Genomic DNA, 23,876 nt, shown 5'->3' with positions numbered 1-23,876 from the left:
ATGAGCACCTCTGTCGTTTCTAATGGCTTATGTAAATGGGTACACACACTTTCTTAAGACTGAATATGTTCCATTTTCAGGAATCACACTTGAAAATCAGCATTCTTCATGCTTCCATTTCTTAAGACCAAAACTGTGTTGTGAAAGGAAATGTTTCTTTATAGTACTGTATAATGTACTATTTGCGAAATTTGATCTACTGTGGAGAGAGTATAGTATAATGAAAGTAGCAAAGAATCCATAACCAAAACACCTGAGTTCAAACTCCAGTTAACTAACTGTATTATCTTGGGTAAGTGACTTAATTCCTCCAAAATTTGGTTTCCTTGGATCTATAAAATGGTGGTAATAAACCTTCCCTAAATCTATTAAATAGAGTTCTTTGGTACTAAGCAACAGAAACTTATTGTAAGTAAAGCAAAACAGAAAAATTAGGAAGATTATGGGATAGCTCATAAAGTAAAAAAAAAAGTGTAAGAAGTAGGCTACCGAAAAAAAGGGCAGCACTACTCCAAGGAGGCCATGGATGAACGGCTGCCCTCTAAGGTCCCCACTGTAGGAATCAATGAGCTCCAGGTGTTTCCAATCATAGCAAGTCTCTGCCAAAATTCTTACTCAAGGGAGGGCGGGTCTGACTGTCCTGCTTGAGTCTCCTGCCCACGAATAAGTCAGGGGGAGGGAGGTGGACTACCTTGGGTGGCAAACTCGTCAAAAATAAATCCTTTGGCACTGGAAGTTCTAGTCAGAGCAATTAGATAAGAAAAAGAAATAAAAGTCATCCACATTGGAATAGAAGAAATAAAACTATCCCTATTTGCAGCTGACATGATCTTATAAATAAAATCCTAAAAATAGAAAAACACACACATCAAAACCCCATTAGCGAAAATAAATGAATTTAGCAAAGTTGCAGGATAAAAAAATCAACTCACAAAAATCAGTTGTATTTCCATACACAATGAACAATCCAAAAGAGAAATTAAGAAACCAACTTCACTTAACAATAGCATCTAAAGAATAAAATACCTAGGAATAAATTTAATGAAGGAGGTGAAAGACTAGTAAACTGAAAACTATAATACATTGCTGAAATAAATTTTGAAGACCTACATAAATTGAATAATATCCCTGTTCTTCTGTTGGAAAAATTAATATTGTTAAGATGGCAATACTACCCAAAGTAATTTACAGATTCAGGGCAATTCCTATGAAATTTCCAGGAAACTTTCTGCAAAAATGGAAAAGTCAATACTTAAATGAAATCACAAGGGGCCCTGAATACCAAAATAATATTGAAAAAGAACAACAAAGTTGGATGATTCACACTTCCCAATTTGAAAATTTAATCCATAGCTGCAATAATCAAAACAATATAATACCTAATGCAAACTACGATCTGTAGTTAATAGTAATATTTTAATATTCTTTCATCAATGGAAACAAAGTTACCACACCCATGCAAAGTGTCAACAATGGGGGTGTATATGGGAATTAGATTGTGGTTATGTAGGTCTGGGGAAGGATAGAGGAATTCAGAGGTGACTGCTAAGGGATGTGGAGTTGTCTTTTTGGAGTAATGGAAATGTTCTAAAATTGACTGCGGTGATGAATGCACAACTCTGTGATTATACTAACAGCCACTGATTGTACACCTTGGATGGATCATATATGATGTAGTTCAATAAAATGGCTTTTAAAAATGCATTACTGGCATAAGGATAGATATAAAGACTAGTGGAATAAAATTGAGAGTCTGGAAATTAACCAGACATCAATGGCCAATTGATTCTCAACATGGTGAAAATCCAAAATCCAATGGAGAAAGAATACTCTCTTTAACAGATGATGCCAGAACAACTGGAAATTCGCTTACAAATGATGGAAGCTGGATCTCTACCTCACACTATATATAAAGACTTACTTAAAATAGATCAATTACCCAAGCTTAAGAGCTAAAACTCTAAAAGTCTTTGAAGAAAACATAGGGGTAAATCTTCATGACCTTGGATTTGACAATAGATTTGGCAATGGCTCCTTAGCTGTGACACCAAAACAAAATAAAAAATAGACAAATTGAATGTCATCAAAATTAAAACATTTGTGCTTTAAACGATATTATCCACAAAGTGAAAAGACAACCTACAGAATGGGAAAAATATTTGCAAATCATATATACCAATAAGGACCTAATATCCAAAATATATGAAGAACTTCCACAATTCAACCGTAAAAAGACAACCCAATTTAAAAGGAGCCAAGGACTTGAATAAACATTTCTCCAAAGAATATATATGAATGGTCAGTTATCACCTAAAAAGATGCTCAACATCATTAGTCATGGAAATGCAAATCAAAACCATAATGAGATGAGGAGCTGTGGCCCCCCATAGTTGTCTGTTAACAGGGCTTCAAGCCTTCAGGCAAGATGAGTGATAAGCCAGACTTGTGAAAGTAGAGAAGTTTGACAGATCAAAACTGAAGAAAAGTAACAAGAAAAAAATACTCTTCCATCAAAGGAAACTATCCAGCAGGAGAAAGAATGTGTCCAAACATCATAAAATGGGGATCTCCTTGCAAGAGCAAATTTCAGCATTGTCTGTGCATCTGTGTTACAGGATTGTTTTTTGTAAACTAATGTGTGTGTAGAAAATTTAGGTATCTTCTTCTAACTTCTCATCCATACCCACTAGTTAAGGGTCTGGGGTAGCCAATGTTCCATTACCCTCATTTAATTTTATTTATTTGTTTGTTTTTAAAATCACCCTTTCTGACTTTATTTTTTTTAAGATTTATTTTTTATTTATTTCTCTCTACTTCCCTGCCCTCCCCCCCCTCCATTGTCTACTTTCTGTGTCCATTCACTGTGTGTTCTTCTGTGTCCACCTGTATTCTTGTCAGCAGCACACATCATCTTGCTGCATCAGCTCTCCGTGTGTGGGGCGCCACTCCTGGGCAGGCTGTACTTTATTCGCACTGGGCAGCTCTCCTTGCGGAGCGCACTCCTTGCATGTGGGGCTCCCCTACACTGGGGACACCCCTGCGTCACAGGGCACTCCTTGCGCGCATCAGCACTGTGCATGGGCCAGCTCCACACGGGTCAAGGAGGCCCTGGGTTTGAACCCTGGGTTTGCCTCCCATGTGGTAGGCAGATGCTCTATCCATTGGGCAAATCCACTTCCCCATTACCCTCATTTTAAAACTCCCATTAGTGCATAAATTCCAGATGGTTGATGCTATCAATAATCTCACCATTGATGATCTTGGTATATGTAATCCTTGTACTCCCTACAATTTAGGTCACTTTTCACTTCCTCCAATGGGTGCCTCCATTGTTCCATAATTTTCAGGAAGTTGCATGCCCTAGCAACTTCTCAGCTTATTTTCCTTTCAAACGTAGCAATAAAATAATTGATATAATGAAAAAACCATAGAGATACCACTGCATACCCACTTAGATGGTTATAATAATATATTTTTTTAAATACAGAAAATAGTGTTGGTAAGAATGTAGGGAAACTGGGACTCTCAGACATCACTGGTGAGAAGGTAAAATGGTCCAGCTGCTGTGGAAAAGTGTTTGGCTGTTTCTCAAAAAGCTAAACACGGAATTGCCATACGCCCCAGCAATTCCAGTCCTAAGTATATACCTGAAAGAATTGAAAACAGGTACTCAAACAATCACACACAAATTGTTCATCGCAACACAATTCACAACAGCCCAAAGGTGGAAACAACCCAAATGTCCATTAGGAGATGAGTGGGTAAACAAAATGTGGTACAAACATGCACTGGAATATTACTCATCCATAATGGAATCAAGACCCATATATACTACAACTCGGATGAACCTTGAAAACATTGGCTAACTGAAAGAAGGCAGATGCAAAAAGCTGCATATTGCATGATTCCATTTATATGCAATATCCAGGATAGATAGCTCCCTAGACACAGAAAGCAGATTGGGGCTCCCAGGAGATAGGGGGAGGTGGGATAGGCGTGATTGCTTGATGGGAATGGGGCTTTCTTCTGGAGCAAGGAAACATTTTGAATGCACTAAATACCACAGTTAGTTTTATGTTAGATGAGTTTTACCTAATCAATTTAAATTTAATTAATTAATTAATCAAATGAATAAATAACTAAATCCAATGGGCTGGGATAGTTTCCCCAAAGCAAAACAAGATGTTTCCAGAATAAGATGGAATCAATTAAGCTGGCAAAAAAACAAGTAGTTACTACATAGCTCAACTAAGATCTTGTGAGAATACTTTATAAACAGTAAAATCCCATACAATTGTTAGTCATGAGTCCTGGCTGGAGGTGATAATTATTGTAATTGCCCTTGAAAAGCAGAAAATATTTTCCAATTATAGGAAGGAAAAAGTGAATCAGAAAAATGAGCTCATGCTTGCAATCTAAATGAACGTGATTAAATACATTCTCCCCACTTGTTTCCTTTTACTCAAATTCTTAATGAAAATCAGGGCTGGTCACATCAGGCATTTGCTAGTGTTCTCTTCATGTAAGCAAGATGTCATCAACAAAAACAAGTAAATTCTGAAGAAAGATAAACATTTTGGCCAACCATGTCTTGTGATATGCAAAACTTAAGTGACTTGTTTGTGTGTTAGAAATGGTCTCCCTTCATTTCCCTGGGGCGCATCCATTCAGGCATTTTCAACCAATTATTTGTGGCCCAATTGCTCCATAAATGGCAAAGTCAATCTACTTTTGCACTGTGCTTCTTTATCTCTGTAGAAGATATCTCTGTTTATTTCTTTTTTTTTTTTTTTTTTTACCAAGTTGGTTTCACTTGTGCAGATATAAGCTCTTTGGCCTCAATTTCCATACCTGTAAAAAGAAAGTAGTAGAATGTGTCCTTAATAGGATTGTTGTGACGAGTAGACATAATGCATATAAAGCGTTCCTAACAATACCTAGGACATAGAAAACAGAAATAGATGTTGGATGCTTTCATTATGTGTGGTGGCTAGGAAGGGTCAAGGATCATACCTACCCCTGCAGCCGGGGCAGGTGAGAGGCAAGCAGCGCCTTTCACCAATGAGGAACACAGCAAGGAGAGCAGGCGAGGGTCAGGTAATGGGGTTTGGGGTGGGGAGCGGGGGTGGGCTGTTCAGTTTGGCCTAGGTTTGTACCCTAACTGGTCGGATGTAAGGTTCTGAGGCCCAGGAGAGAGGTCCGCAGGCTTGGATGAGTGTAGCCTTGGGATTATGAGCATGCAGATGATGGCAGACGCCACGGGAGGGGAGAAGACTGCCCCAGGAGAGCATGGAAAGGAACAAGAGAACCTAGGATGGGAGAGCCTGCAAGGGACCAAGAGCCGGCAAAGGAGACCGAGGAGGGAGAAGCCCTGAGGGTGGTGCCGCAGAAGCTAAGGGATGAGGGTGCTCCAGGAGGAGCTGACCTATGGTGTCAAACGTGCTGACTTGTTACCAAGGTTAGGCCCGGGAAGTGTCAACAGGTGGACGGCGGACGACCTTGTCAAGTTTCCAGGAGGCCTTGAAAGCAGGGAATGATCTGGCAGAAGAGCCAGAGGGTTAAGGAAAGGAAAGCTTGCCCTGAAGCCTGTGAATATGCAGATGCTCAGAGGGAGTCCCCAGGGGGCGGCTCAGTGCCTCCCAATCCTGCGGATCTGGCTGAAGGGCCAACTCTCCTTCAGGAGGTCGGGTGAGTCCTGCAGGTCGGCATTTCTAACCAGCTTCCAGTTGGTTCTGACTCAGTTGTTCTCATTCAGACCAACGCCTTGGGAGGGAGCCTCATTGCACAGAGCACCTCCTCTCCTTAGAACTCCCAGTGGCCAAGGACACGCTCTCCAGGCAAGCAAATGGGTGGTGGAACCTCCCCAAGCTAGCTGCAGCCTATGGAGAGGAGATGTTGGTTTTTCTTTCTTTTGCTTGAAGTTCCTCCTAGCTTATTGTAGTGCCATGAAAACACGGAGTGCTAGGCACTGCGGTGGAGTGTACTCATTAAGGATTTATTTCAGGAACACTGAGCTTTGGTACAGCATTCTGCTGTTTCTCTTTGCTTGGAACCTCCTGCCTTTTGGTCATCACTTCGAGATCGGCTGCTGCATGGGCTGTGGACAAATTCTGCCATCAGTCGCGTCCATCGGGAAAACGTTGATGCTCTGACCTCCGCCTGGAAAGAAGCTCTTCCATGCCCATGTGAAGTGACCAGCCTGTCCCTGGCTGCCTGTGTCTGCCTGCCTGAACAGAGCTGTTACCATCTTTTCAGGGATATTGCTCCTCGCAGGGGAGGAAAGCAGTCCTGTGGGGGTGAAATTGTTGGGGAAGGAGCAGGTGGCAGCCATCCTGGGTGAGAGACAGGCTGTGGCTCAGTGACATGTTCTTTCCCAGGGGAATGTCTGCAGGGCGACATGGGGAGAACTGAGGGAGTCACAAAGGTGGCTTCCAAGCATGGAACATCTTGCTCCCAGCAGCAGTCTCCCCTCATGGAAACTGTGCAGTGATGGAGAGTCCCCAGAGCTGCTGGCAGGGGATCACAGTGGGAAGGCACTGCTGAAACCATTCACTGAAACCTTCCTGGCATTAAGGGGAAGAGGCGCCCTGGGACCCCAACTGCCTGAGAGGAACAGGCTGGGCCGGGCCCCTCGCGGTGACTCAGAGCCACAATATCCTACCTGGGCCCCCCACCAGAGAGAGCCAAGCCCGTCACCATGAGGGCAGCTGGTTCACAAGACCCAGAGGTGGAGCAGGGTTGTCTGGCCCTGGCAAGCGCCCGGGCTGGCACAGATGGCAATATGTTCACGCAAGGCCAGCTGGTCCTCAGGTTTTGATGAAGGAACAGCCATGCCGAGCAGAACGGAGGGCTGGGAAGAAGTGGAGTGGTGGGGTAGCAAGTGTGGTCTTTGGAACCAGGAACGAGTGGGTTCAAGTTAGCGCCGCCATGTTTTAACTGTGAGACTTCAGCGAGAGACTTCGAACTCTCTGAGCTTCTGCTTCCTCATCTGTAAAATGGGGATCACCATCCCTAGCTCGTGGAAGCGAGAGGATCCGATAAGGTGGCCCACGGAGAGTCTTGTATGGAGAGGATCCGATAAGGTGGCCCACAGAGAGTCTTCTAGGTTACTAGAATCTGAAGGGAGCTGCATTAGGGGGAAGGCTAAGCTGTGGTAACAGAGTTTTGTCCTCCTGACCCCCCAAGAGTAGATTAAAAATGGGGGTTTGTTCCTCTCTCCTGTGCTGGACCTGAGAAAGCAGTCCAGCTTGTCAGGGCACCTCTGCTCCCTGCCGTCGTTATGGACCCAGATTCTTCCACCTTGTTGCTCCACCATCTTCTGGGACATTGTCCTCGTCTACATGATTGAAGCTGGGCTGCGGGTACGTCTGATTCCAGCTTCTGGGATTGGGAAAGACCACTCTAGGGCAGTGGCTTGTTGTTGTTTTTTTTTAATTGGGTGATGCCACTTCTGCGTGGCTCCTGTTGCCTGACATTCGTCACCTGCCTCTTCCAGCTGGCTGGGAAATACGGTTCTAGAGGGTGGCCGTGGGCCCAGTCAGTCTCCACCCCTGTGGAAGAAGGAAAGGGGGGTTCTGGCGGACAACCTGCAGTCCTGACCCCACAGAGGTCTCTGCCCATATAACTAGCTACGTGGGTTCAGCCACAGCTTAAAGCTAATACACAATCAAAGCAAATGCCGAGTAGAAACTCAGGTGTTTAAGCAAGAGTGAAACGCAGCACAGCGCGTGGGGCCTGAGCTGCTTTAGACTGGCCTTGGCTCCTGTCTGCAGACCTAATAAATGTCAGTTCTGCCTACTTCTCGTTTTAAAGTTTTTTTCTCCACGTCTCTGGTTATCCCCCAAGGCGCAGCTTTGGGGCCAACTCTATGACAAACCTCACACCAAATGAGATCATGAGACAGCCTGGCACCTCCTATCTGCTCTATAAATATTAGTTCCTTCCTCTTTATAAACAACTACCAGAAAAGCAAACAAACCAGAAACCCAAAACAAAAACAAACAAAACCGGGACTCCTTATCTATTGTTCTTTAACTTTAACTATGATTTCTTAAATTGGGCAATGAAGAATAGAGAGAACCATGGAAAAATGCTTGTGATAGTCATAATTGCTAATGTTTATTGAATACTTGTCTACTTATATGCATTTTTGCTTTAAGTCCTCACAATAACTCTGGGTAAATACTATGGTTAGGCCCTAGCTGCCGATGCTAATGGGCCAAGGTCTAGGTGGGTGGTGAAGCCCAGATTTTAACTCATCCAGGCCAACTCCAAAGCTTGCACGCTCAACCACCGTGCAGTAGGACATTAAATCAGAACGCAAAATGATAGAGACATATGAATAAACTCGAGGAGAGGATATTACAATCGTGCTGGTAAGTGAGATTGTAGTTTGTTTCTGTTTTGTTTTTTAAAAATCTCTTTAATTTAAAAAATGCCATTTTGTTTTCTTTGGTTGTTAAATAGCAACGGGTCCTCAGTGACACACAGGGCTCCAGGCCTGCAGGTTGGTGAGGGATGGCCGGCTCCTCTCAGACCCAGGAATCAATCCTTTTTGCTATGACGTTTTCAGTTGTTACCACAAACTGTTCTATGCTGCTGAGACAGAGCCAGCTAGGCAGGGACTCAACGTTGAGGTGAGAGGAGGAACTAAAGAGGCACGGAGAAGGGAGAAAAAGAGAGCGGAGAAGGGCCTTAGGCACAGGGGGCAGCCACTTTCCAGTCCTCACACCCCTTTTCCCTGCAAGAACGTGTTGTCCCTTCTCACCACTCCTCTGCCATTCCCTCCCCTTCACCTAGCTTACTGGTACTTTGCCTCAGGTCTCTGCATTTAGAGCCCTTCCTCCAGGAAGTCTTCCCAGATCTGCCTAGTCTGCCTTCGCATTCTTCCTGAGGCTCCCATAGCACCGGGTACCTCTCCAAGCCTTGGGCTTTTGGACATGTCTTGAAGGCACCTATTCACTTCCCCTTCACCATCACCCAATTCTGGTGCCAAGAGAGGTGTGTGGCAACAAGAGCTTCCCTCTTCTCCCCCACGGAATCCCACCTCCAGCACAAGGCCTGGCACCCAGCAGGGACTCAATAAATCCTTGTTAAGTGAACAAAGAAATGCCGTAGAAAGGGTTTCCAAGATAGTCCAGTGGAGAAGAGGAAGAAGATAATGCACCCGTGAGGACATGCTCCTCAACTGCCTTTAGAGACTGTGGGTGTAATAAAGAGGTTGAAAGGCAAGATAGAAGGAATAGAAGAGAAGGGAGAGATGGAAGGGTCAGGGGCAGAGTTCACTTAATCCGTGGATGAAGCAAGCACAGTGAACCCCTACCATAGGGTAAATGCAAATTTCATCACTTAATTACATTTACATTTATTTTTTATTTATTCCCTGTCTACTTCAAAAGGGTTTGAGCTATGAGTTAAATACCATTAAAAATCGATGCTTATTATTGTCATCATCCTCACTGACTCTACTTTGTGCCAGGCAGTGTTCTGAGCACCGTATGTGCCTCAACTCAATTGACCCTCCCATGAGGGAGGAGCAGTTGTTACACTCATTTTTTCAGGAGAAAATTTTTCAGGAGAGGCTCAGAGAGTTAATGGAACTTTCCCAAGGTCACACAGCTAGTAAGTGACCGAGTCTGTAAACTGCACTCTAAATAAAAAAGAACATTTGTCAAATAACAAAATGAGGGAGAAGGAGAAATACTTTAGAAATCTTTGGCTAAAGGCTGTTGAGAACAAACTTAGCTGGAAGCTTCCCAGCAGGCAGGACAATAGTGAATCCGTAAGAGATACAATCACACTCTTTATAAAAAGAAAGTATTTCAGATAAGTAGGTGTGGAATTGTAGAAAATGTATAGTCAACCAACTAAAAATGTCGAGGCAGGGCTTGTCCCCTTCTCCCAAGCACTAGAGGGAGCGCGCTCTGTTCTTATCTCCTGCGCTGTGCGCGCTGTCAGTACCTGATGCTTCTCCTACGTCACAGGGAGAACCCGATCAACTCCTTGAAAGAGTCCATCAACTACCTGCCTGGCGGGACATGGCCCCCTCTTTCCCTCCTGTCACGGTGGAAAAGGAGTCTCTGCTTGTGACCAGTTAACCCCTCCGCTTACACATCCCACCGTCTCAGGGACCTTGATGTGTTCTCCCTCCAATTTCTCTGCTCTCCCCTTCTCTGGGGACTGCTTCCCCAGCACTGAAACATATTCGACTCTCTGTCATCCATCCTAAATCCTTGTCCATCTCGCGTTACTCCCAATCTTCCCTCCAGAGCCAAGCTTCTTGGCACAGTTGTCTCCACTTGGTGCCTCTGCTTTCTCTCCTCCTTTATACTCCACAGACCCCTACAGTCTGGCTTTGACCTCCGCCTCTCCACTAAAACTGGTCACTGTGTGGTCACCCACAATCTCTGCCCTTCAGTGTAATGGGCGATTCTCAGACCTTTCCTATGTAGTCTCTGTAGACCACCGCTCCTTCCCAAGGCTTCTAGGAGACCACCCTCTCTCAATGATCTGTATTTCTCTGACGGATCCATTCCACCCTCCTTGGAAGGCTCTTCATCATCTCATCCTTCCAATTTTGAACTTTTTAAGGACCCCACCTGGGTTCTCTTCACATTTCACCCAGTAAACCCTCCCTCTGTGATGCCACCCTTCCTATGTCTTCAATTACCATCTTGCTGCTGGTGACTCCCAAATTTATATTTACAGCTGAGATCTCTTTTCAGAGCTTCCAGCCCAGAGATATAACCATTTCTACCAAGTCACATAGGGGCCTCCAACCCAAACCTAAACCAAGACAGAACTCTTCATCTCTCCCCACCCAAACTCGCTCTCGGTTCTGGATCCTTCATCTCAGTGAACCATGCTACCCCCCCAGTTGCCCAACTCAGAAATCTACTGACTCCTCCTGCTAATTAAATGGCACTCTGAGCCCTACACATTCTAATTCCAAGTCGTTCTTGAAAGGGTCCACGCCCCTCCTGGAGGAAGGAATGCCTAACGGTGGATCTGATAGATGGTGACATGTTGGGGACCAGACTGGCCCTTCGGAAGTACAACTTTGATTGCACAACCCCCAGTCTAACTGCTCTCGGTGACCTTCGCCTCCTCACCCCCACAGTCCCCTCTCCCTCCGCGCTCCCTCCCACTCTTCTCCATGCTCTTTCTATTGCGAGTGCTTAAACAATCTCTGTCCTCTCACCAGCAGAGTTCTGCCTATGTGGGCCGATCAGCTTGATTTTCTGGCACCAAACACATGCCCATTTCTCAGACCCAGGCTTCGCTACCGCTTCCTCCAGGGAAACCACCCCGATTTCTCAGGTTTGGGTCAGGAGCCTCTGTTCTGCGCTCTGCAGACCCTGGCACTTAGTCACAACACTTACTTCGCTGTCTGTTTTTGTGACTAAATTGCAAGGTTCGTGACGTCATGGAGGCCATCTTGCTCGTGAACCAAGTGTCCCTCTCCGCAAATATTTCAGGAAGAGAGAAGTTAGCCAGAGTTATTTAAGCCTTTGGGAAAGATGAAAGAGAAAAGGCTTCCCTATGGCTTGGAAGCCTATTCCCGATGGCTCAGAGGCAGGAGGGAGCTGGGTGAACACAAAGTCAAAACTTCCCTTTCCACCAGAACTTGGGCTGGGTTGTAGCCAGAGCTGCTGGCTCTTAGACTGGGTGGACTTTGAAGATCACAATCAGGTTTGTGTGATTTTGAGGGCACCTGTGCCCTTTGATAAAGATGGATTGTGAGCTAGGGAGTCGATGGATACGATTCAGCATCCTTTTGTTTCTAATAATCCCTTGTGTATCTACACATAGCTAAATAGATTGGCACTTATTTTATTGCCTAATTTATGAATATAAAATTTTTTAAGGTAATATATCTCACCTTACAGTACTTTTCCCAAAAATATTTCAATTGAATTTAATCATGAAGAAACAATAAGACAAATGCAGATGGCAGGACGTTCTACCAGAGGATTGGGTTGAACTCTTTAGAAAAAATGTCAGTTTCATGAAAGACCAAGAAAGTGAGGAAGGTTGTTTTGGAATGGAGATTACATAAACGTGTTATTACATAAATGTGTGACCCTTGATTGGTCCCTGGACTGAAGAAAAAATCTAGACATTCTTGGGATAATTTGGGAAATTTGAATATGGACCCTATGGCAGATATTGTATCAGTAGTAAATTTGGGGGGTATAACATATATGTGCTGAGAGAAAGAGAGAGAGAGAGAGAGAGAGAGAGCGAGAGAGAGAGAGAGAAAGCAAATGTGGTAAAATGTTAACAATTGGTGAATATAAGTGAAGGGTAAACTTAGGGCCAGAACGGGGCTGAGTTGAGTGAAGCACTTGCTTTGGGCACAACTTTAAGGGGCATCAAAGACTCAGTAATCAAGGTAAATAATATTTAATTCAATTCTTAAAAAAAAAAAAATTAAACTTAGTGCAAAAAATCCATGATGAACAAAATGTTAAAAATTTAAATATAGATGGGCTCGATATTATTGATTTTTCCTTTTGCTTCTGCCGCCAGTAGGGCTTGGCATGGCCCTGGGTATTACTGTATTCACTGCACTATTCTTGCAACTTTAAATTTTTCAAGCTTATGTGCTAAGGAGATTATTATATTAATCTTGTTTTTTTAAGATTTATTTATTTATTTACTTCTCTCCCCTTCCCCACCCCCAGTTGTCTGTTCTCTCTGTCCATTCACTATGTGTTCTTCTGTGTCTGCTTGCATTCCTATCAGCAACACCAGGAATCTGTGTCTCTTTTTTGTTGCAGCATCTTGCTGTGTCAGCTCTCTGTGTGTGCGGTGCCATTCCTGGGCAGGCTGTGCTTTTTTTCACATGGGGCGGCTCTCCTTACGGGGTGCACTCCTTGTACGTGGGGCTCCCCTACGCGGGGACACCCCTGTGTGGCACAGCACTCCTTGCACACATCAGCAGTGCAAGTGGGCCAGCTCACCACACGGGTCAAGAAGGCCTGGGGTTTGAACCCTGGACCTCCCATGTGGTAGGCGACGCTCTATCAGTTGAGCCAAATCTGCTTCCCAATATATTAATCTTAATATTATTTTTAAACTGACCAACAGAGCACAGTCTCTGCCTTCTGGGAGGCCACAGCCTATTTAGACCTGAGATCACAGAGGTGAGTGCCTGAGAGAGGTAAGCACAAAATGCTCGAGGAACACAGGAGAGGACCTGCCTGATCACAGGCAGGTTTGGAAAACTTTCTTGAGCTCTTTGCATGTTTGGCTTCTATCAGTCCAAGGAGAACTAGCTCCGCTATTAAAAGGGAATCTTTGCTAATGCAGTCTCGCCCTGCCTTTTCTTTGCCCTGAAATGACTTCTTTCAGCTTTGGGGGTACTCCAAGATCTCTAGAGTTTTTTGGCAACATTCTGGACTCTATACCAGGTGTGTGGCAGTGCCCATTTCTGGCCACCAGAGAGAAGGGAGCTTGTTTATTCACACACAGGAACCAGTGCTGACCCAGTCCTGTGCCCAGCAGCCTGCCCTCCGATGGGAAGCGGCTCTCTAATTTGAACTCTCTACAGGCTAAGATTTGCTCTGTTTCAACAGAGCAGCCCCTTCTCAACATTTGTATTTTAGTCATTCATTCACCATCCATTCATTCATTCATACGTGTCAGTTCGGGTACTTTGAGAAAGAGACACCAACAAGGGATGGGATGGGTGAAGGATTTACTAGGGGAAGCACCCGTGAAGGATGAAGGGGAGAGAGCAGAGAAAGGCAGGGAGAGCCTTCGATGGTGCCAGAGGCCTGACCCCTGTGAAAGGAGGGCAGGAAGGAAGGGGGACGAGCCTCAGATGACAGCGCAGGTCTAAGAAGCCCAGCCAGGCGAGGGGTGTCCCCAGGAGCAGGTTCCCATTAGAGGAGCTGCACTGGGCAGGAATGGCCCATCTCTAGCATCTCCACCATGTCCAGTTGCAGGCCACAAGCGGCCTGGGGGAAACGCGGGCTCAGCATGACGGATGGTAGATCTGGAGTTGTGGCAGCTGGAGGCTGCCAGGTACCTATGCCCTCAGCAGGTTGCTGGACAGAAGATCTGATCAACACTCGAGAAATATTTCTTGGGGGACAGAATGATACCAGAAGGAAAGTACCAAGTGCCACATGTAATGCACATGTGAAGTTTTATGGATGCTCAAAGAGGGAGACCCATGGCACAGAATCAAGGAATTTGATCCCTGAAGGTAGTATTTGGATTAAATTTTGAGAATCATTTATTATCCTTTTATTTTGTAAGTTTGACTGCTTTCACGTAGCCAAATTGGCCAAATAAGAGGAAATAGGTGAGATTATCCAAACAGAATGGCATGTTTCTAACATTCTGTCCATCTCTACTATTCTGAGTTTATGATCTCAATAACTCATAATGGAACACTGGAGAGTTAATGATGGCTCAGCATCTATCATTTCTTCTCTGCCAGCAATCCTTGGCACTTGCCCTCTGTGAATCTCCACTCACTATTCTTTACCTCATCTCACCTATGCGTGATCCACCACTTTGCATCCAGAAGTTTATGTTTGTTTGTAATAGGTTACTAGAATGTATTCACTGATCACCCAGCCTGCTCTTGGAAGTCCCTGCTCACATCTCCAGGCTTGAGCCTCTTGCTAGTACCAAGTAAATAGTCACTATGAACTCATGCTTGTCCCAATGCAACCAGACCTGGGAGCAGCACCTGGGGACAGTTGGGCAGATCACTGGAGCTGGAGGAGGAGCGAAGCAAGGGGTCTGAACATTACAAGCCAAGAGGTAAAGCCAGCCAATTTAGATATGTTAAGAGTGGTTCATGGTAACGGCGATGACTTCTGGGGAGGGCAACTAGATGTATGGTTGGGTGGGAGGGAGGCCTGCTTATAACTCTGTAGTTATTATTTTTTTTTATAATTTAAAGGGAAAAAAGAAGAGAGGATTTAATGTTTGGAGTCCATCTGACAATATTATTTTATAGAATTTCATATTTAAGTGGCTAAAAGGAAGATGAAATGGAGATATTTCAAAAAGACATTAGTTTATTCAGGTCTTTAAGATTTGGGGGTGGGTGGGGAATGGATGTGGCTCAACCAATTGGGCTCCCGTCTACCATATAGGAGGTCCAGGGTTCGATGCCCAGGGCCTCCTGGTGAGGGCAAGCTGGACCATGCAGTGAGCTGGCCCACGTGGTGAGCCAACCCCCGCGGAGTGCCGGCCCACATGGGAAAGCAGCCCCGTGGAGGTGCCGCCCCACACAAGAAAGCCGCTCTGCACAAGAGTACCAGCTGTCGCAGAGAGCTGGCTCAGCAAGATGATGCAACAAGAGACACAGAGGAGAGAAAATAAGAAGATGGAGCAGAACAGGGAAACGAGGCGGTGCAAGAGAGTAATCGCCTCACTCCCATTCCAGAGGTTCCCAGGATTGGTTCCTGGAGCCACCTAATGAGAATACAGGCAGACACAGAAGAACACACAATGAGTAGACACAGAGAGCAGACAACAGGGGGGATGAGGGTGGGGGGAGAAATAAATCAAAATAAATCTTTAAAAAAAAAGATTTGGGGATGAAAAAATTGCCAAGTGCTATCTAGCTTTCTCCAATTAAAGAAAATAATCACTAGAAATCGTTTCATTCAAGTTCAAACAACTCGGGTTGCCGGATCTAGGTTATTACAAACTCACTAAGAAACGAAAACTCTATGTCTGCTTTGTACCAGGTACTATGGCTTGGTGCTTTCCCATATGTTAATCTCGTGTAATATTTAAGACCCTCCTATTACACAGAGGCCATCTCCATCACATAGACTGAGAAACGGAGGACACAAGAATTTAAGTAACTAAACCATAGCTAGTCGATAAGCGAACAATAAGTAAATCCAGTTCTGACTCAAATGCTGAGCTCTTTCCTCTACACCACACTGCTTCCTTAAAGAAAATGTCACATCCAAACTGTGTTCCGTGATATTCAAAACCTCTCCCACACTCTAAGTCCTTGTCTCTCAGAAGTTGTGCTCAACTGAAAACCACTTACCAGGATTTCCACAGAAGTGCTGGGACACACTAAGATTTTGCTGTTGAAAATCATCCAGGTGTTCAGTTTCCAAGGTTTTTATGATAACTCTGAAAAATAGAAAATAAAAAGAAACAGAGATAATAACTGGATTCAAGAAAGCCATTACTGTACTAACAAATGCTTGGTAAGGTGGTCTTTCTCAGCCTGTTTTTCAACTTCCCACTCAGGGAGAAGAATACTTACTTAATAGAAGCTTTTAACCAGGTGGCATGAACCTTCCAGAGGGCTCTTTCCTACCCTTACGTAAGTGAGGGGCTGTTATATATCACAGCCTCTGTCTCTGAAGACTCATCAGTCTGCTGCCCCCAGCTAGAAGAAAGCTTGTCCAGATTCAATTAAACATATCCCTGTGCTTTTCAGCATCTCATAGTAGAAACCTGATTCCAAATACCTCCCACATTCAGATGGGAATAACAAGAACAAGAACAATGCATTTATTGAATATTGACTATATGCCAGGTACTATCCTAATCAGCAGAGTAAGTACCATTTATCCATAATTTCAGTATCCAAAAAGCTTAGCAAATGCAAAGCCGCATTTGTGGCAAAACCTGATCTGACCTGACCCATCCCAAAGTCAATGAACAGCAAAACCTGACATGGTCTACCAAGAGTTATTTATGCTCTTTATTCAAAGAACTATCTACATGTTTCATGGAGGAACATTAATAAATTTGATTAAAAGATACTGCCTGTCCCAAACCCTGCTCTGGAGTGTTCCCTCTGATGTGGTATATATAATAAAACATCTTTTTAAAATCTGAAAAATTCTGTAAACCATGTGACTGTGAAAGATTTGAAGTAATTGCATAAGTCAGGGATGCACCAAGATTTGTCAGGATAATTCAAAAGAGTTTAAGTCTATTTGGCTGCCAAAATGCAGTATCCCAGAAATGGGTTGGCTTTTACAGTGGGGGTTTATTAGATTGCAAACTTACAGTTTTGAGGCTGAGAAAAATATCCAAATCAAGGCATCACCAGGCTGTGCTTTTTCCTTGAAGACTGGCTGCCGATGATCCTGGACTCATTTTCCATATGGCAAGGCGCATAGTGGCATCTGCTGGTCTCTCCCTGCTCTTCCGGGTTTCATTGCGTTTCACTTCTGGCTTCCTCTGGAATTCTCTCTGCTCCTGTGGTTTTCTTTTTGTGTCTCTCTCCATATTCATCCTGTTTATAAAGGACTCCAGTAAGAGGATTAAGACCTACCCTGGGCTACACCTACTGAAGTAACCTCATCAAAACAGCCCTTAACCCAGGTCATCTAATCAAGGGTTCCCCCCAACAGTAGGTTTGCGCCCATAGGAATGGATTAGCTCTAAGAACATGATCTTCTGGGGTCCATACAGCCTCAATCTACCACAGAGGGCGTTTTTAGTTTTGTTTTTTTCTTTTTTCAGGCATAAAAAATAAAATGTATTGAGTAGTAGGTGATAAGCACTGAGAGGCAAAAAAGTTCCAATTTATACCTAGGCATATTTCTTTACATCTTATAACAAATGAAAAATGTTTTTAAAAAATTAAAATTATTTCAGAAACTCCAATTTATATTATTTTTATAAAAACATATTTCATAGAAAAAAGTATAATTAAGACCCTTAGCAATGACCTTTATAAGGTCTTTAAGGTATCACAGTTACCCACTTCTGGGGCATTACATATTTTAATAAGCTACCTTGTGACCTCAAGGCAGCTATCTGAACTCCATCTAGATGTAGTCCACTGATCTTTTTATTGAGGCTTACCTGACCTCACTCTGCAGCTCACTTATCACCTGCCTCATTGGTGGGACATAATGGAACATGGTGTGTTCACTGTTCTCTACTCTTTCTCAGCTATTGATCTGAGATTCTAGGAGGTCCTTCCTCCCTAAAGCTGAGGCCTGTTATACTAGGATTTGCCTTATAATCAGTCCAATTTTGTGGTCATAATACAACAGAGAGGAGTTACTTGTCACCTCTTTCAATGTTTTTTAAATTTCTTTTATTTTTAAACTGTAATTTTGAAATACTCTTAGATTTAAAAGTCAGTTACAAAAATAATACAAGCCCCATACATAGAACTCCAACGTGCCCCTCCCCTCCCCCAATACCCAGATCCACCAGTCTTAACATTTTGCCACATTTGCTATATCATAATATCTACCATCCATCAACCCATTAACCCATTTTTCTGCCTGTCTATCGATCCATTTTCTGAACACTTGAGTGCACTGTAGATTGAATATACCATGCTCCTCTGTTTTAGTTTGCTAAAAGCTGCTGAAAGCAATATACCAGAAATGGCTTGGCTTTTACAATTGGGGGGGGGGGGCTGGTTATTAGCTTGCAAGTTTATGGTTCTGAGCCTAAGAAAAGTGTCCAAATCAAGCTACACTCTCTCCCCAAAGACCGGCTGTGGGTGATCCTGGACTCCTTTGTCCCATGGGAAGGCACATGGTCATGTCTGCCAGTCTCTGCCTTCTCCTCTGGGCTCTGCTGCTTTCAGCTTCTGGCTGCTCCTTCTGTGATTTTCTCTTTCAGCTTCTGTAGGTTCCTTTCTGAGCTCCTGTGTTTCTGCAGCTCCCTCTCTCTGTATCCATTCCATTCATAAAGGACCCCAGTAAGGGGATTATATTAGTCAGCCAAAGGTGTGCTGATTCAAAATACCAGAAATCGGTTGGTTTTTATAAAGGGTATTTATTTGGGGTATAAGCTTACAGTTACCAGGCCATGAAGCACAAGTTACATCCCTCATCAAAGTCTGTTGCCACATGTTGGAACAAGATGGCTTTAATTGTCATTGTCTCTTTAGTCACTCTTTTTATTATTAATATGGGTATATATTTACATATATACATATATATATATTAGAAACTTTCCCATTTCAGCCATTGCCAAGTATACCATTCAGTGGGATTAATCACGTTCACTATGTTCTGCTTACCATTACTGCCATCCATTACCACAGCTCTTTCATCTCCCCAGAAACCCTATACCCATTTTGCTTTAATTCTCCATTCTTCCTGCCCCCTGCCCCTGGCAACTTGTAATCTAATTTCTGCCTCTATGAACTTTCACAGTCTCTGATAATTTCTTTGTATTTGCCACAGGGCTTAAATTTAACATCCTAGGTCTGTAACAGTGTTGTTTGCTTTGATAACAACTTAACTTCAATAGTATACAAAAACTATGTTCCTATACTCCTTCATCTTCCCACCTTTATTTAATTCTTGTCACAAATTACATGTTTATGCATTATGATTCCAAAACCATGGATTTATCAATGCATTTTATGCATTTGCCTTTATTTCCTTTAGGAATTAAAAAGTGGACTTACAAACCAAAACTACAATAGTACAAGCATTTATATTTACCCATGCCTTATTTCTTCATGTAGCTTTGATCTATTGTCTGTGGTCTTTTCCTTTCAACTTGCAGAACTCCCTTTAGCATTTCTTGTAGGCTAGTCTAGTGGTGATGAATTCCCACAGTTTTTGTTTATCTGGAAATATCTCAATCCTTTCCTTATTTTTGACAGTTTTGTCAGATAAAGAATTCTTCGTTGGCAGTTTTTTCTTTTCTGCACTTTAAATATATCATCCCACTGCCTTCTTGTCTCCATGGTTTCAGATGAAAAATTGATTCTTAATCATCCTGAGGCTACTTTGTACATGACACATTACTTCTCTCTTGGGGCTTTCAGAATTCTCTCTTTATCTTTGGTATTTGACAATTAAATTATAATATTCCGTGGCACGGATCTATTTGGGTTTATCCTGTTTGGAGTTCATTGAACATCTTGGATGTATATATTCATGACTTTCATTAAATGTGGGATGTTTTCAGCCATTATTTCTTTGACTATTCTCTCTGCCCCCTTTTCTCTCTTTTTTTCCTTCTGGGACTCCCACAATGCATATATTGGCACACTTGATGATGTCCCACAGGTTTCTCAGATTCTGTTCACTTTTATTCACTCTTTCTTCTTTCTGCTCCTAATACTAAATTATTTCATTATCTTATCTTCAAAGTTCTTTGATTCTGTCTTCTGCCAGCTTCAATCTGCTGCTGAACTCCTCTAGGGAATTTTTCGTTTCTGTTACTGTAGTCATCAGCTCTGCTTGGTTCCTTTTCATAATGTCCATCTCTCTATTAATATTCTGTTTCTGTTTGTGTTCTGCTATTGCTTTCCTGATTTCTTTTAGTTCTTTTTCCATGTTTTCCTTTAGTTCTTTGGACAGATTTAGGACCAGTTTTTAAAAGTCTTTGCCTGGTGTGTCCCAGGTCTGATTTCCAATGCTTTAATTTTCTCCTTTGCCTGGGCTATCACTTCCAGTTTCTTCATATGTTTTGTAATCTTTTATTGAAACCTGGAAATTTTTATATTTTAATGTATATCATTGGAATTTAGACTCTGAAGTGTCTGTTTCTTAAGCTTAAATCCTGCTGTGTCGAGAAAGAGATTTCCCTGAATACCAGGAGCTAATAAATAAAAAAGAAGACAACACCTCATCAGTCTTTGCAGACTGACCTGTAGGATTGCTCTCCTTCATTGTTTATCCAAGCACTGAATTTTAGAGAGTAGCTCAAGGCCAAAGCATAGGGTTCTCCCTGATTCTTTCTGCTCGTGTGCTTTGCCTTGGGCATGAGTTGTGGCCCTGAGAATTCCCCAGTTTATACAGTTCTGAATGCCCCCTCTTCCCTAGGACACAGTTCCTGGGCACTGCACTCTGTGTCCTGCAGCCAGCAGCCAGCAATCGCCTGCCCCACACAGCCCAGCTTGACTGCTCTCCCACAGCATTTGGTTGGAAAGTTCAGTAAATTCTCTTCTACATGCAGCCAAATCCTATGATAGCAAATCCTTCAGGCCATGTACAAGCCCCCAGGATATGCATGAAGGTTACTCTGCTCCCTCTGGAATTAGGACCAGGATTCTGCACGGGGAGCGTGGGCTGACCCTGGGCCAAGCCAGCGAGGGGTGAGGGAGGGGCCAGCCAGGGTGCCAGAAGATCCTACCACTTTTAAGTAGCCATTTTCTTGATTTGGTGCTTGCCCTGTTACAATGGCCCATTAATTATTTTTCCTATAGCTTTGAGAAAGGTGTTTCTGCCAGTTCTTATTGGTTGTTCAAAGCTTCTGTGGGAGAACAGAGTCCTGAGGACTTTCACTCTGCCATCTTGATCAAGGCCTGGCTCACAGTTTCAGTTTAAGGCTACCAGAAAGGTAATGGCAGGATATCAGGAAATGGCCAGGGATGGTGCAGGAACCCAGGCCAGTAACAGCAGAGTTGTTGCTACCCCTGGGCCTAAAAGGACAAAGGATGTAAGCAGTTAGCAGAACCAAGCAGGAGAGACTTGTGCAACAGAGGTAGACTTGTGGGGAGGGAAGCAGTCAGCCTGAGGCAAGCTCCCATGGAGGGGCCAGGCCAGTCCACACTATGACCTCACTTCCTTGCCTCCTTCTGGCCCCACTGACTATGTGAGCTGAAGCCAAAAGACAAAGGACCCTTGTAAAGTGGTCCATTCAGGTCACCCCATCCTGGGGTAGAGCAGGGTGGAGATGGGTAGAGGCTGGATGTGGGAGAGGGACAAAGAGGAATGTGGGAGAGGGACAAAGGAATTCCAGTTTTACAGTACTTTGATAAGGTTGTAGACCTAGTACATGGCAACATTGGGAATCCAAGACTTCCAGATCTGTGCCTTAATTACCATACTCTAACTCTGCTTCAAAATAATTGAATGTGTGCTTTCTTCAACAGGATGCCCAGCTTTTCCGTACACTCTGCACTGCAACTTGAATTTGTAGTTGATATTCTCTTGAAGTACCCTCATGGTTAAAACACTATACACCGTGTTTCTTGCTTTGATCAGAAGCCCACAGTGTGTGTGTGTGTGTGTGTGTGTGAGAGTGTGAGTGGCAGAGAGGTACTTCCCAACCTGATGAACCACTTTTGAAGAACCAACTTACGTAGTTATGTTAAAATTCCGTACTTGACCAAAAGTTCAGTCCACATTAACCCCACCACACTGCAGTTAGGCTGGAGGCAGCGTGGTGCTCTGGAAAGGGGCCTGGAAGTCTAGACAGGTAAGAGGCCCAACCTGGTTGCCCTCTCATCTGGCTGTGACCCTTGAGCAAATCTCTTTACCTCTCTAGCCGCCATACCCTTTGGTTCACCTGTTCTGCTTCCATTCTCCATTTCCCCATCTTAATAGCTAGCTCGGGTTTTTCTTTGGCTATCAGTGCCGCCCCCAAGAAGCCTGTGCATGTTCTCCTGGGAAGCCAAGCCCTTCCCTGAGCTCCTCTTCTTTTCGGGCCACAGGGGATGCAGCGCTCAGGTCAGGCTCATACTGTGTCAGCAGAGCTGAATGACAGAAGTAAACAGGTCTTAATGATTCTGGGAGGCCCCCAAGAGTCCCACCCCCTGTGTACACACTCTGGAGACTCCCTCCTCTTGAGTGTGAATGGAACCTCTGAATATGGGGACATGTCACTCACCTGTGACCAGGTTACACTGTATAGGAAGATGGAGGGATATGGCAGATGTAATTAAGGTTCAGATCAATTGATTTTAAAAAATGAAACCTGGGACTGTGTAGCATAGCAGGCCTTCTTGCAAAAAATGAGTATGGTTAATAGTGGATATGTAAGAATATTTTTCCCTGAAACAGAGCAAATGTACATTAATGTTACAAGATGTTAGTAACAGGGTGATATTTGGGCAAACATAGAACCAGAGCAAACTATGGACAGTGGTGTATAGTAATATATTAATAATCTTCCATTGATGGTTAAGAAAACAATGGAATTATGCTAAGTGAAAGAAATTAGACAAAAAGTACTGCCTATTGTTTGACTCCATCTATACAATATGTAAATACAAATAAATCATAGAGACAGAAATCGTCAGCAGTTATGTATGGCAGGGGAATGGCAGAGGGGTTGAGAGGTAACTACTAAGGGGTAGTATTTTGTTTTATTTTGTTTTTGGAGTAATGAAAATGCTCTAATATTGATTGAAGTGATAAATGCACAAGTCTGAGTATACCAAATGCCATTGATTGTATGGTTTATGAATCCATTTCAATAAATTTGATTATATTAAAAAAATGAATCAAAAGGGAGATTATCCCAGATGGGCCATACTTAATCAGGTGGAACCCTTAAAGGAGTGAGTCAGTCCTTCCTAGAGTGAGAGATGCGATTCTCCTGCTGACCTTGAAGAAGAAAAGTGCCATGTTATGAAAAGATGTAGGAGAGGGCCCTGTGGCAAGGACCTGAGGTCGACCACTAGGATAATGAATGAGAGCATGGAGACCTCAGACATACAACCTCCAGGAATCAAATGCTGCAAACAGCCACCTGAACTTGCAAGAAGACACCTAGCTCCAGAGAGGAACGTAGCCTGCCCAACACCTTGCCTGCAGCTGTGTAGACCTTGAGCAGAAGATCCTGCTATGGTGCCCAGACTCCTGACTCAAGGGCACTGAGATAAGAAATAGATATTTCTGAAGTTTTTTTGATAACTTTTCATGCAGCAATAGAAACCAAATTCAATGACATCAATGAACCACTGGGCCAAACAGCCTTAACACTCTTCCTACAACAATTAATTAAGCCTCTTGAGTCTTTGAGCCACATAGAGCTATAACTGACCAGGCCCTTTTCCCTAAAACAAGGGGTAGGAACTAAATGACCTGTATTCTTTTCATCCTTATTGTAAGTAAGAATCCTAATTTTTTCACAGACGAACTGATATTCCTATTTGAAAAAGCTTTCTCCCTAATAATAGGCAGTCAATGGAAACTTCTAAGTCATTCTTACTG

General features: G+C 43.5%; 1 protein-coding gene across 5 annotated transcripts in view; it reads right to left on the bottom strand.

Annotated features, from left to right (window-relative positions):
• The window catches only part of LOC131276009 (ferritin light chain-like), a 178,559-nt gene that overhangs the window by 26,594 nt on the left and 128,089 nt on the right, over positions 1 to 23,876 (bottom strand). For 4 of the 5 annotated variants that reach the window (XR_011647408.1, XR_011647407.1, XR_011647409.1 and 1 more), the window contains 3 exons: positions 17,014 to 17,242; positions 16,034 to 16,122; positions 4,771 to 4,851 (listed from right to left, as the gene is read on the bottom strand). Coding sequence is in view for 1 of the 5 variants with exons in the window: in XM_071211850.1 (XP_071067951.1) it covers positions 17,050 to 17,242 (193 nt within the window). In the remaining 4 variants the exon portion in view is untranslated. Of the gene's footprint in view, positions 1 to 4,770; positions 4,852 to 16,033; positions 16,123 to 17,013; positions 17,243 to 23,876 lie in introns of those variants that run through there. The other variant, XM_071211850.1, reaches the window with a different exon arrangement.

Source organism: Dasypus novemcinctus, chromosome 25, assembly GCF_030445035.2.
Source record: "Dasypus novemcinctus isolate mDasNov1 chromosome 25, mDasNov1.1.hap2, whole genome shotgun sequence".
Lineage (NCBI taxonomy): Eukaryota > Metazoa > Chordata > Mammalia > Cingulata > Dasypodidae > Dasypus > Dasypus novemcinctus.
The sequence above is the reverse complement of the archived record's forward strand: the minus strand, read 5'-3'. Positions and strand labels throughout refer to the sequence as shown.